This window comes from Cricetulus griseus, chromosome 4 (assembly GCF_003668045.3).
Source record: "Cricetulus griseus strain 17A/GY chromosome 4, alternate assembly CriGri-PICRH-1.0, whole genome shotgun sequence".
Taxonomy (NCBI): Eukaryota; Metazoa; Chordata; class Mammalia; order Rodentia; family Cricetidae; genus Cricetulus; species Cricetulus griseus.
The window spans coordinates 48,347,743-48,362,551 of record NC_048597.1 but is presented as its reverse complement, the minus strand read 5'-3'; the positions used below and the strand labels follow the sequence as shown (position 1 = coordinate 48,362,551).

The 14,809-nt window shown below is 36.9% G+C and overlaps 1 protein-coding gene across 2 annotated transcripts in view; it reads left to right on the top strand.

The window, feature by feature from the left end:
- Lsamp (limbic system associated membrane protein) overlaps window positions 1-14,809 on the top strand; it is a 630,412-nt gene that overhangs the window by 410,076 nt on the left and 205,527 nt on the right. For both annotated transcript variants that reach the window (XM_027412676.2, XM_027412674.2), the window contains exon 3: window positions 215-340. In XM_027412676.2, coding sequence (XP_027268477.1) covers window positions 215-340 — 126 coding nt within the window. The remainder of the gene's footprint in view (window positions 1-214; window positions 341-14,809) is intronic.

Here is a 14,809-nt window from a genome sequence, read left to right as displayed (position 1 = left end):
CCAGAGTGGGAGGAATTTTCACCTTATAGATGTTTTAGGAACTCTAAGAGGCATTTGGAGAGGAAATAGCAAGTATGAAAAGTGTCCTGGCTACTTGGTGTGAAATTTCAAATTTAGTAATGAAGTCTGAAATGTCACAACTTCACTTCTATAGATTACTGCTACTGTCTGCTTTACTGCCATGATTCTATATCCCATTTCCTTCTGTCTGCAGTTCCACCAAAGATCTCCAACATCTCCTCAGATGTCACTGTGAATGAGGGCAGCAATGTAACCCTGGTCTGCATGGCCAATGGCCGCCCTGAACCCGTTATCACCTGGAGACACCTTACACCAACTGGTAAGCAACTGGCTATATTCTGTGATGCCACATAATATTTACGATTCTCTTGAATCAAAAGGGAAAACATGCATCTTTTATTGAAACTCAGAAAACTGCAGTATAGATATTGTTTAGGGCTCCATAGTTTATGCTAATGTGTTCACCTCTTTAAGTAACTTAGTAATATTTGTATCTATATCTATATCTATATCTACATTATCTATATATAAACATTGATACATAAAGTTGTCACTCAAAATAGACTAACTCTCAAAGGAACAACTATAATAAGCATTAAATAATGCAGATACACACAGATATATATATACATATCTATAGATATATAGATAAGTATAGATATAGATATATAGTATGCAACAAAAATAATCAGAAAAAGAAACTATCAACTTGAGGGCAGGAGGTTATAGAAGATGAAGGGAGGAATGAGAGGAGGGCAAGTGATATATTTCAATTACAACATATTTAAAAATAAAGTGTAAAAATATAGCATATATCTAAAATGTTCAGTGTCTTTGGGAAATGTTTTGTATAAATTATTGTACACCACTTTTTTGGTTTTTATGAGACAGGGTTTTTCTGTGTAGCTTTGGAGCCTATCCTGGCACTCGCTCTGGAGACCAGGCTGGCCTTGAACTCATAGAGATCCTCCTGCCTCTGCCTCCTGAGTGCTGGGATTAAAGGCGTGCGCCACCAATGCCCAGCATGTACACCACTTTTTAAAGACTTTTTTAACCACAATTTCCTCCTTTGTAGCAGCACCATGTGAAGAAATTGGAAACAAATATTTCTCTGATTCATAAATGCCTTGACTTGGCATCTAGCTCTGTGATGGTTATCAGGCATGAAAACAGGCTTTGGAAGTATTGGGTCCAGCTGATGACACCAATTCAGTTAAATTCATAATATGACTTTCCAATAATGTCTTCTGTGCCCTTCCTTTTCCCCTTTGTACCACCCTTATCTTTACTAGGTCCCAAGGCTTTTGTGGTTTGTGAACACATTTAATCATTTTACCAGATGATTCAGGATTAATAGGCTGCATTCTCCTCTCTTATTCAAATTATGTTTTCTTATATGCAAAACTATATCTTTGCAATCTAAATATAATAGTACCTTCTATTTGATTATTCCAAAATTAATGTCTACAAGTCAATTATAAATCAATTATAGATAGATTATTCTTAGAAAATCACTTATGTTAATACATAATCTGAGTTTTTAACTGACTTATGTCTGATAATCTCATATAATTTCACTATAAAAGTATCTAGATGCTTAATTTTCGAGGTAACTGGCTATGGAATGAATACCAACAAACACACATAAGACTAGGTATACAAGATACACATCCTTATACTAGAGTAATATTTGATTGTAATGTTTCTAAGTATTTCTTTACTTTTGTGGTAAGATGATAAGGGGGCAGCTGGGCGGTGGTGGCACATGCCTTTAATTCCAGCACTCAGGAGGCAGAGGGAGTTGGATCTCTGTGAGTTTGAGACCAGCCTGGTCTACAAGAGCTAGTTTCAGGACAGCAAACAAAAGCCACAGAGAAACCCTGACTCAAAACAAAACAAAACAAAGAGATAATTGAGGGGCTCTATTAACATCATAATCCAAATTAATTTCCAGGGAAAGTTTGTGTCAACTGTGCTCTTCTATTTAGGCAAACATGTTTTTATTAGAGACCTCTATTCTCTTAAGAAAATAACACTCAAAACCCATGCTTATTTATGTATGCATCCCATAATTTATTAATATTATGTAAGAACATCACATGATGTACTTATTTAGAGGAACCAATATCAAACACATTTCCTTACAGATGCATTTTGTATCTCACATGGCAAGAACACATGGATGGTCATCTGACACATGGCCTTGTAGATATCATACCTCTTTTCCTAGAAATAAATTAATTCTTCAGAGTCCTTTTTTCTTGGAAGCCTCATAGTAAACCCAAACATACTCTACCTACCTGATCCCCAGGATAATATCGCTGTTTTATCTACTGGCTATTTAGTGTTCAAATATTGTCCTGCATTTAAAAATTTTGACAAAGACAACATCTAAACCATTGTGTTTACTATAATGGTATTGAAATATTATTTAATTCCTTCCATAATTTCATTCTGAAAGGACTCTTTAAGGAATCTCCCTCTTTATTTTCAATAAAGTATTTTCTCTATTTGTCTTTTCCAAAGCAGTGGTTTGTTTCTTACAAATAAACCCAGAGATCTTATATAAATTATAAGATAAATTATCATGGCCCTTCATTGTATTGACTTTTGGTAGACTTACTGCCCAATTTATGACTAATCTGTTAAGAACATAAATTATTATATAAAAACTACAAATTAATAAAATTGATTTTAAACACTCCACTTAGGTTTTTATGGCCTTAAATTCATATATAAACAACATTTGTGTTTTCATACTCTTATTTTTAATTTTTCATAACCTTTTTTAATTAATTTAAATTTATACAACCATTTTATTAATCTTTTAATGTCATTCAAGGTACAAGGTGGCAGATTAAAAAATGAAAAATGTAGGATTCAATGAAGGAATATATATTCCTGCTATGATCAATAAGGAGCCCTATTAGTAGAGAGACTTTATTATGGTGCAATTTTGAATAGTAAATAGGATTTTCAGGGGAAAATAAAATTGTCCCTAGAGCTTCCAACTACTCCATTTTAGTTCTCAAATTTAGAAAGATTCTGAGACAGAATCACATCTTCATGATCTTTGCTAGTTCATTAGCATGCTTGGGTCTACATGACTAAACTGAGTAAAGTTCTGTGTAATAATAAACATGTCTTGTACCCTGAATAGGGTGGTTTCTGTGATAATTCAAGTAATACAAAGAACAGAGGTCTAGTGGCATCTTGCATAGTAAAGACAGTATTTTCCTGTATCCCCAGAGTACTAGAGACTTCCAAACCAACCTCAAAAAATTGATGAACTGATGATTCTCAATACTCAATGCCAGGGGTTAACACATTATAGCCTGTGGGCCAAATTCTATCTGCCCCACTCATATACTTACTGCCTGCAAGCCACAGTTATTAAACACTTCCTGAATGGTTGAAAATAATCAACAGAATTCTGAATTTTAAATCAGAGCAAATGTATAAACTTCAAACTTGAGTACAGATACATAAGGTTTTGTTGGAAATATAGCCATGCTGAATTGTTTGCATTTGATCTGTGGCTGCCTTTTATCTAAAAATTACATACTTTGGTAACAGCAATGAAAGTACTTAGCTCACAAAGATTAAAATATGTTAATTTCCCCCTTAGTTTAAAATGTATACACATTTGCGTAAGGCCATAGCCAGAGACATACACAACTCCTTGATGCATTGTCATATTCAGCATCAGACCCTCTTCCCCTTACAATGGACATCACTTCCGAAGCTCACTCTTTCATCTCCCACACAAAGGCAACTAATAACGAAATAATCACTTGACCAAAATCATCTTCCTAGTGGCAGGTAAGAGAACATGATTTGTCTACTCTTTAATAGAACAAATTAGGGTGTGTGTGTGTGTGTGAGTGTGTGTGTGTGTGTGTGTGTGTGTGTGTGTGTGTGTGTGTGTGTTTCTTTGAGAATTTAGAAAAGGGTGATCTTTTCACCAATCCAGTGCCACCTTTCTCAGAGACACTGAAGAAAGAGATTTGCTCCCTGTATGACAGCAGCGTTGCCTGCAAATCATTGTCACGTGATGGTGAAAATCGAGATCGCTTTGTTCAATTATTAATTGGGCCTTTCACAGTGCAGTGTGTGACTGCCTTCCAGAGGAAATCTACCTGTGATTAGCTAGACCCCACAGGGAACAAAGAGATAGAAAGGGGAAGATGCCATGCAGGGAATCACAAATGTCTGATTACATGTCATTTGATGCCATGAAAAGGGAGCAATGGAGGGAAAAATGAATGGCATAACATTTTAAAAGAACATTATCATGATTCAGTTATTTGATTCTCCTTCTGTTGATTCTTGAGGGATTCTCCCCCAACCCCCAAGTATACTGCAAACATTTTTGAAAAGGGAAACTGGAAGTATCATAAACTTTCCATGTATTTAAATTCAAAATGCCTCACTTGGATTTTTAATTCCAAAATTTTAAATTGTTCTCATTTTCAGTTATTATGTATTGACAAAATGAGTATCACATATGTTATTATTAAATATGACCTATTTTTCCTCCTTGGTTTAAGTCAGACTTTCATAGCCCTGTGTTTCCTGTAGGTTTACAGGAAACATGTATTTCATATGGCATAGTTGGTCTTCTTTCTTGAGCAATGCTGCTTCCATCATCACATGACTCTGCATCTGAATCTTTCTCCTGGCAGTCGTGGGGAACCCTTTCTCTCAAATATGCATCATTAGGTGTCAAGACTGCTCAGGGTTACAGAAGGAGTTTGTGTGCAAAACCCTGGACTGAGGATTTTACTCCTTAGGCTGAGACCAACTTAGGAGGTACTATGTAATTTTTCTGACCAGCTAAAAGTGAAGGTTGACACCAAGAGAGAGAATAGAAGAAATCCTACTTAAAAAAACAATTTGCTATGTGGGTTTGGAAAAACATGCTGTTAAACTCAAGTCATTAAGTCAGATTCCAGAAGTTGCTCCTAGTGGCTATCATTTGACCTCTTAAGATAGATATTATGTTAGTTTAGTTTGACCTGATATTTGACACATAGAATATCTGTGATCTGTGGTTTAAATTTTATAAAATTCTTTCTCTGTACTGTTAAACTATGTATCTCCCCCAAGATCCACTGAGTGGACATTGGTAGCATATAGATGTAGAAGAGTCAAATCTATGAACTTTCCTGGTAAACGCTACTATTTCCACATAGACACCTCAAAGCAAAATAGAGATATAACATGTTCTGTAAATTTCTTTCCTTTATGCCTTGGATTATTTAGAATTATTATTTCCTTTAAAAGAACAAAATAAAAATATTGTGGGTAATTTTGGTTTCTAACTGGAATATTGGTTTCAAAATTGTCATTCATTAATACATAATTGTGTTCAGATTCATCGTTCTCTTTCATGCACAAATTGTTCATTTGGTCAGAATTACTTTTAGAGTGCTTACTCTGTAAAAAAGATACAATGAAATGTAAGGCCGATGTGGTCCCTGAACAAATGGAGCTTATAGTTCAACAAGAGAGCAGAGCATTAAACTAATAATTGCATGGATAACCCTTTAATTAGATTCATACATTATAAGAGAAAATTATGACATTCAATAAGACCATAAAACAGGTCCATATAGCAAAATCTGTAGAGTCAGCAAAGGTCTCATGAGGGGACATATTGCTGAGATTTCACAAATGAATAGTACCTGTCTGAGAAAACAGAGAAAGAAAGAGTATCTTAGACATACAACATGGCACATCCTAGGGCCTGGCATAACAAGACTGAAGGAATTTGGATGAAGATCTTTATGTGAAACATGATGTTACTAGTATCTGGCCATGCTACTCTTCATGCTTAAAACCCTTGATTTGAAGACACTCAATTTCATCTTGCTTTTTAATATTCTGTTTCTGTCTCTAAAAAGGAAAAAAAATAAAGAAAAATCATACCATAAACTTTTAGGCCCTTACATGTAAATATGCCTTCATGTAATATTACATAGAGATTATATTTAACATACATTATATTGTTAAAGTTATATATAATATATACATATTTATATATGTAATATACTATATATTACATTACATAATATGTGGCCACAGAACACACACACACAAAGGCAGATTAGTGAAAAATACAATTGTTAGATAGGGTTTTATTCCTGTGGAAACATCATGACCCCAGCAACTTTTATGAAGAAAACATTTAATTGAGGGTAGTTTGCTTACAGTTTCAGAGGTTCAGTCCATTTATCATCATGGTGGGGAGCATGGCGGATGCAGGCAGATGTAGTGCTAGAGCTGAGAGTCCTTACATTTTGATAGGCAACAGGAAGTTGACTGAGACACTTGGGAGCAACCTGAGCATTGGAAACTTCAAAGTCTGCCCCCACAGTGACATACTTCCTCCAACAGGTTATACCCACTCCAACAAAGCCACACCTCCTAATAGTGCTACTCCTTATGAGATTATGGGGGCCAGTTACATCCAAACTACCACAATAGATCTCAATAAAAACATTGTTTTTATGTACTGGTATATAATTTACTATCAGTGTCCAGGAATCAAGCACAAGCCTACAGAATTCAGAAACATAAACGCCAGAGGACTGGTGGTAAGAGATGGTCACGATGGGGATGGTAAGATAGTTCAGTGGTTAAAGGTGTATGCTATCAAGCCTGACCTGAAGTCATTTATGTGACCTATACAATAGAGGAGAGAAGATTCCCACAAGGGTTTTCTGGTCTCTATGCCCCTCCCCCCAGAAAACTAAGTGAATAGTGTAATAGTCTAAAGTGTTCATAAGGAAGTAAACAATATCTAAGATGGAAAGACATGAGTGATCCTAGCTTCTTTTTCTTCTTTTGGCACAGCAAGGATTCATTTTGCATTATGTTTTGATTATTTTTATTAGAAACTGAATCCTTTCATGTTTCCTTCTGTCACTGTCAAGGTATCATTCAACCAACACTTTCTCTCACCTCCTTGATTTCCAGTATTTCAGGGCCTTTGGAATAAATCTCAAACCACTTAGCAAGGTGTTAACACCCTTACTCAACCAATTCTTGTACCTCTGAATCTCAAACTGTAACACACTAACTCAGTAGATAGAGCATGAGACTCTTAATCTCAGGATTGTCAGTCGAAGCCTCATTTTGGGTGCCAATATGTAGCACAGATAATAAAATCCCAGAAACAGATATTGGAGTTCAAGCTAAAGATCAGAAATCAAAGCAGCCAAGTCACCAGAGAGCTCTTACCTCAACCAAGGCTGGGGCAAGCCTGACCTCAATGTGCTTGCAGACTAATTGCCAAGGGAATTCAGAATGAGAACCTGAGCTCCTGTTTTTTTTTTTTTTGTTGTTGTTGTTGTTTTATATCTCACTAGTGCTGGGATTAAAGGCATGACTTTCCAAGTGCTAAGATCACCTCTGTGTGAGCTCTGTTTTTCTTTTAGACTACTTCACTTTCATGTAGCTCTGAGTGGCTTTGAACTCACAGAGATTCATTTGCCTCTTTCTCCTGAGTCCTGGGATTAAAGGTGTGTGCCACCACTGCCCAGGCTCAATGGCTAACTAGTGTAACTGGCTTTGTATTCTGATCTTCAGTGGGCTTTATTAGATCATAAACAATATATCACCACATCAAAGCATTAGAATTCATGCAGTAGACTATACAACTTACATTTAAGAATGTTTCTAGTTTGGCCTTCAGTCTTCTACTTGAAACATGAATTCCCTACTCCACATATACCACCCTTTTCCTAGCACAAGTTGGAAACATTTCAATATGAGTCTTTGTTCAGGAACATAGTATCAAACAATTCATAAAATTTTCATCTATTTGGTTATTCATCTTTCTTTAGGTTGTAAGACTTTTTAACAGTGTGTGTGTGTGTGTGTGTGTGTGTGTGTGTGTGTGTGTGTGTGTGTGTGTGTTTGCATACATGTACTTGTGAACGCATTTGCCTTGGCATGCATGTGGAAGCCAGAGGAGAGTTTGTCAAGATTGTTTCTCTTTCCTCCAGAGTTTTGGGGCTCAAACTCACGTCAGCATTCTTAGGAACAAGAGCCTTTCACTGCTGTACATCTTGCCTACCTCCTTTGTAAGATCTTGAAAAGTCTGTAAGCTGTTACCCATGTATCTTTTCTCAAGACACTTCATGATAGTGACAGATGACTCAAGCATTGGTGGGCACAAATTAAACTACAAATGACGTTCAGGAATTACACTACTCAAAGTCATAGTTTCATTAATTTCTTGCTGAAACAGTTTTGGGAATGTCATGAAAGTTCTCTATGTAGGTTCTATCTGTATGTATTCTTTTCACATTGAGTCACCCACATGCGTTGATCTGACTTGCTTCATTTTACTGTTGGCTGGGGAAAGTGCTCTGAAATATTCATTCTTGATATTATTTATCACTCTCTTGTGATCAGTTGATTGTTGTTTTGCTTCCCAGCAATTATCTCATTCAGTAATGGTCTTAAGCATTTCTTTGCCTTTTCACTTTCTGTTTTTCTCATGAAAGCAAGCATTTCTGTGTCTTCACTTCCCATTTCTGGCTCAACAAGAAAATTAAATGCTCAATTAGTATCTATAGAGTGAATAAAGGAAGTGCTTGCTATGAAATACAACAGACTCTGTTACTGTCAGCTTAAAGTTGAGATGTAAAGGCAGCCTTCTCACACTGCTACACTGTATCAGATAGGTCTTTAAAATACAGGACATTTCTTCCCTTTTGGCACTGTGACATTTCTCCCCCAGATTTTTATGCCCGAGAATGGACTTCTTCCTCTGACAACAAAGATGTCAGAACTGTCACTCCTTTGAAGTGTTCTGTATTGCTGGTGGGGTGGAGGAAGCTTTCAGGCATTGAACTAGCTGATGGTCAAAATTACTTAGAATGGTAGGCACCTCCCCCACGGTACTTTATCTCTTGCTGAGGATCTAGGGTCCTGTGGAAGTGAAGCTCCTGTTAATAGGATGACCAGAATGAGGATCTTAAACACAGGATTGCTAAAAACACTGGAAGAAAAGTGTCTCTGTAAGAAAAGTGTCTGGAACTTGAATGTATTTGGGAAATATCTTCAGTATCAGATTAGAATGTGGATTCAGGTGCAGTGAAGCTGAACTGAGGCCTGAAATTCTGTATCTATAGGAAAAAGACAGCAAGTGCATACCTGCTCCACCAGCATCATTTAGAATCTCAAGACAAAGGAGGTTAGAAGGTATTGGAGTATATAAATAGACTAGTAAAGGGAACACCTAGTAAGTCTCAGGATACACATAGAATTAACTCAATATTATTACACTGTCTCTTGTTTTTAGCTTTTTGCTTCAACTAGGATCCTGGGGGGATGAAATATAAGAATATTAAAAGTGTAGTTTTAAAAAATAGCATTATTCCTGCCTATTAGATTTGGCTACCAGTCATTAAGATTGACATCACCTTGGAGTTTTGAAGAATACAGTAGTATTGTGTCTCAGCACAGACCATCTTGATCTGCAGCTGCAGTCCATGAAGAGCCCCAAGTGGTTTGGATGCATATTTAACTTTGTAAAGCCCTGGGCTAGAGGAAATGAATCTTCAAATTCAGAGGAATCTGTTTCTTTGGCATATAAACTATAGAAATTAAAACCCTGTCCTCACTTTTCTGCCACAGATGATCCTAACTGGATCTTTACCTCCTTTTCTTCCAAATGCCTACTGGAAAAAAGAAAAGAAAGGTTGGGGTGGGAGACAATACTATGCCATTTACTATTTGTCACTGGAACTATTGTCCTCTAATGTTCTTCTTGCTACATTAGATGCTGCTGCTAAGTATTGCAGGAAGAAATTAGGCTACTGTATGAGGAAAGGCAGTCTGAATGACAGTAGCCACTTTTCTCATCATCTTTTATAATAGCTTTATCTGCAAAGCGTAGACAGTAACATGTGGCCTGCCTGCCTCACACTGGTGCTTCAAGGGATCAAATGAGATAATGAATATGAAAGAAGTCTGAAAAATGGAAAGTTCTCCACAAATAGAAAAGATTGAAAGGAAACATGATTTGGTAGAGAAGGTTCAGAATTTGAATTCTGAAAGGACAAGTTCAAGTCCCTGCTATCCATAATTTACTTTTACTGGTAGAGGAAAGAGTTTTAGAAGGCCCATGTCTCATCTGCAAAATATGGAATAACAGAGTTCCCCTATCAGGATTCTTCTGCTGCCCCAAGTATGATAATCTGTAACAAAGGTGATTTGGTAATGATAAAAGCATTACTCAACTACTCTTTGCTGTTACTATCATTATAGCTGCTATAGAGTAAATTATAGAACAAAATCACTGTAGTCATCTGGTTAGACAGTAAAAACTGACCTTGAAATCTTGATTCATTCAGTTGATGAATCAAAGAATGAAACCAGAGTCTCTCAATAGCTACAGCAGAATTCTTAATAGGATGGTCCCCAAACCAACAGCAGCAGCAGCCTGGAGGTACACGTTAGAAATTTGTGTTATTAGACCCCACTCCAGAGCCACCCAAATCAGAAACTCTAGATGTGGGACTTGACATTGTGGCCATTAATAAGCTTCCCAGGTGATTTCAATAAATGATATACTTGGAAGAGCCTGCTTTTATAGACCAGACACCTTCCCGAAATAGTCAGAGTCATATCTCTACCAAGCGTTGAGTAAGGAACAGCACACATACACACACACACACACACACACACACACACAACTACTTGCTATATAAATTCACTGTCATATTTCTTCCCTTGGATTTCTATCACCTTAGATGAGGAGGTTTGGAAGTAACACTGCATAGAATTTCCTACTTTGTCTTTTTTCTATCTACATTCTAATGATGTTTGATGCTAAGATATCACTTAAAATATGCACACATTTCTGAAATGCTCATCATTCTCTTGGCATATTCATTTGCAAGTCTCCCAATACACTGAAGTTACAACTCATCCTAATGAAACTGAGAAATCTCTCTAGGTAATATGGATGGGGTCACAACTGCACACAAAAGACATGCCAATAAAGCCAACCAATATCATTTGAGAAGACATAAGAAACAACCTCCTTTGCTTGGGAAAGAAAGAAAGGGATAGAAAAGAGAAAAAGAAACTCCTTGCCACTTCTTGTGTGACACTAACCTTCCTTTTATCACCCAAAATTCAAATCAGATATTTCTCTCAGCTGGTCAACAATTCAAAAGCATAGAAAGCAGTGGGAAGTCACACCATTGCTAAACTGTGACTTTGTCTTCTGTGGATTGAAGTGTTAAAATCTGATGAAGGAAAGAGAGTACAAAAAAAAACTTTAATAATTCAACTTGCAAATATCAATGCAAATCAGTTCTAATTCTTCAAGGTATTCTAGTAATAAAATCTGAAATGTCAGTCTTTGAATGACATCATTCTTTTTGAAACTTTTTTCTTTGTGGCCTGGTCACTAAGGCTTTCTGCTGTTGATAACGAATGGCAGAGAAAGCCAGGTAAGAATATAGTGACAGTTACTACCCTACCCTTCCCCACCTGCTAAAACAGTAAACCTGTTGAAACTTTAAGAATATTACATATTCCTAAATTTTACCTTGTAACAAAATTCATTCAAAGGGTGACAGATGAAATAGAGGACCTTGTGACCTGTTGCTTGAGGTCACTTGATATAGACACAGAGTATTCAATGGGCAGTTTAAGTAGGTGGAATGTTGACCAGGTAATTTTGGGGAGTTTTCTGGGAGAAGACAAAGTTGCACTGTTACACAAAAATAGTATAAACAGACACTTTCAGTTTTTGAATTAAAATAATTGTAACTATGCTTGCTTCAGGATACCAATTACTGTATACCACCTCTTAAAGAAATTAAGTAAGTCCACTTATTTAAGAATAAAGTCACTACAGTATGTTGCAATCTGGGGCTGTCTTAATAAAATACCATAGATTGGGGGTTTAAACAGCCACTGATTTCCTTTATAGTTCTGAACAGTAGAAATCCACGATCAATTGTGTGAAAGCTTGGATTTTGCTAGGAGTAGTTTTGCTGACTTATGTATGACTGCCATCTCTCAAGGAGCCTTGTAACTTCTGCTTCTAATTCCAGAGACAGCAAACAAAGGACAAAGTCTGCAATGTCTCTTTGTAAAAGGGCAATAATACCTCCAGAAAGCCCTCACCCTTGTGGACTCATCCACAAAAGGCTCTGCCTCTTAGTGTTAGTGGGTTTAGTGATCCAAAATATGGACTTGGTAAGCCCATGTTCAGTTCATAGCAGATAGGTGTTTTCATGTTGGTGGCCACTTTATCTTTTTGCTCATCTGGCTCTTTGTGAGTTTGGGAGCATATTTCCTTGAGACTGAATATATATCCTGAAGATAAATCTTCTTTAAATTCAGAGTCATCAGCCTTAATAAGGAAACTACATGGGAAGGGACTTAACTCCCCATTGCTTGTTGCCTTCCCAAAGTCCAGCTGTCCTATCAATAAGGCTAATCAGAAATGACTCCTTCATCATTTCAAAGAACAGAAAGCACATTGAGTTATCCTTGCAACATACCAACACCAAACCTAAAAGAAAAAAAAAAAGTTTTGCATGTGTGTAAATAGCTATAGCGTTTTTGTTTTTTTTTGTTTTTTTTCCTGTTGGCAATGCTGTTACTGATTACTGCAAGAGGAGATAATTCTCCCAGGAACATTTCAGCATTCTAAGCTCTCCACAGCAGGCTGACTCAGCTGCTGTGTGTCAGAGTAGATCTGAGACTCTGCTGAGCCACTCTGCAATGTTGCTAGGCCTTTCAGAATGCCTGTGAATCTTCACTGTGCTCTTCACCTAGTCGACTGCATGGTTCTGCCAAGGAAATGTCTGGCAGCAGGAGCACTCATAATCTTATTCTGTCATGCTGTGTGAGAGTGAATGACTGGTGATGGGGGAGTGATAAAGGGCAGCTACCACGGATAGCCTGTAAGTACTGCATCTCGCTTCTGACCTGACCTTCATAAGAATAGAGAATAAGAAGTGTTTTTGCAGATCCTGAAAATCAATTGTAACCTCAGTTTTCTAACAAGGAACCATTCAGAATTCAAACTGATTTTCAACTTGAGACACATTGAGGACCCACTTCCCCTTCTCTGGGGTTCTTTCTTCTATGGGAGAACTGTATAAGATTTGAACAAGCCAAAATGAGTACTCTGGCCTCTCCCATCACTGTAGTACCTATCACCATTGGAACCATTGCTACTATTACTACTACCATTCAAATAACTGTACTGCCTTCAACTGTTCTTACCATGATGGAATGAATGCCATACCATCCATTGATGCACAATGCCTAATTTCTGTAGGAGAGAGCAGTCAACTACTCCAGAGATATACTTCAAATTTTTGCTACTTAGTCCCAAGCCAAGCTCAGTGTTTGAGAAACAACGAATCCATAACATGGTCAGAGAGCAATACCTTGGGGTAATCCCTGGGTTTGGTAATGGTCAGAGCAAAACCACCATGTACCAGTAGACATTCTAGGTACATTTTTCTCCTGGTTGGTCTTTTACAAGAAACATATACAGCCAGGCATGGTAGCACAAGCCTTTAGTTTCAGCATTTAGGAGGCAGAGGTAGACAGATATCTATGAGTTCCAGGCCAGCCAGGAGAACATAGTGAGACCCTATCTCAAAATTTCAAAAACAAATACATATTAAATGCTATAAAGATAGGTATATAAATATATACCACACACATGTACATACATTTGCTTAGATTAGATGTGTACTGGATATTATTTTCATGACTTCAGTGAAAATGTGTTTCTCAAATCATAAGAATGATGAATATTCAATTATGGTTCAATATTTGCTGGCATTGGTTGGATTTTTTTAACCCTGAAATCACAGTGATTCCAAGGGTTCATTCTATTCCTGAGCTTGAAAGGAGACCCTCTGAGGTCATTCTTCACAGTGTATTGAAACATTGAATGTCAAATGGACATTTCCATTTTTCAAAATAAATACTGTAATAACTTATGATTCCATTCCTCCATTTAGATCTGTGAGAAACTAAAGTACAAAACTACATCCTGAGACCTAATTGCTGTGATCAATCATACAGTTTTCCCTAACAATGTTCCTCAAATTATTTTGATATCTGTTCTATCAGAATAACATGTGTACAGGCATCTTAGAAATTTCACAACAAATTACCAGAGGCCAAACAATAAAAATGTATTAGAATCCTTCCTCACCTATCCCAGGTTTCAGTAGCTCATGACTTTCCTTAGTGTATGATGTCTTACTTCAAGTTTCTGCTCTACTGGCCTTCTCTTCTGTGTCTCTGTTATTGATCATCTAAATCCCTCCTTTTATTGCACCTAGGATGTATGCAGAATCCTGAATTTTTAAATAATTATTTATTTATCATGTATATTGTTCTGCCTGCCTGCCTTCCTGCAAGCCAGAAGAGGATGTCAGATCTCTTTATAGATAGATGGTTGTGAGCCACCATGTTGTTGCTGGGAATTGAACTCAGGACCTCTGGAAGAGTAGCCAGTGCTCTTAACCTCTGAGCTATCTCTCCAGCCCAGAAACCTGAATTATTTTTTCTACTAAGATGCTCATCAGTGAACATGTTAAAAATCCAGTGGTTAAGGTTGTGGACAAACTGTTTTAAGGGGCTCTGTTGAATACTCTACTCTATATATTTGATTTGTGATGAGTGGAACAAAATCAGGTGACTTTTCAAAAGGGCATTTGGGATACAAATATTGTCTTAGGAAAGCCAATATAATTAGGACAAGACTTTATTATGAAATAAC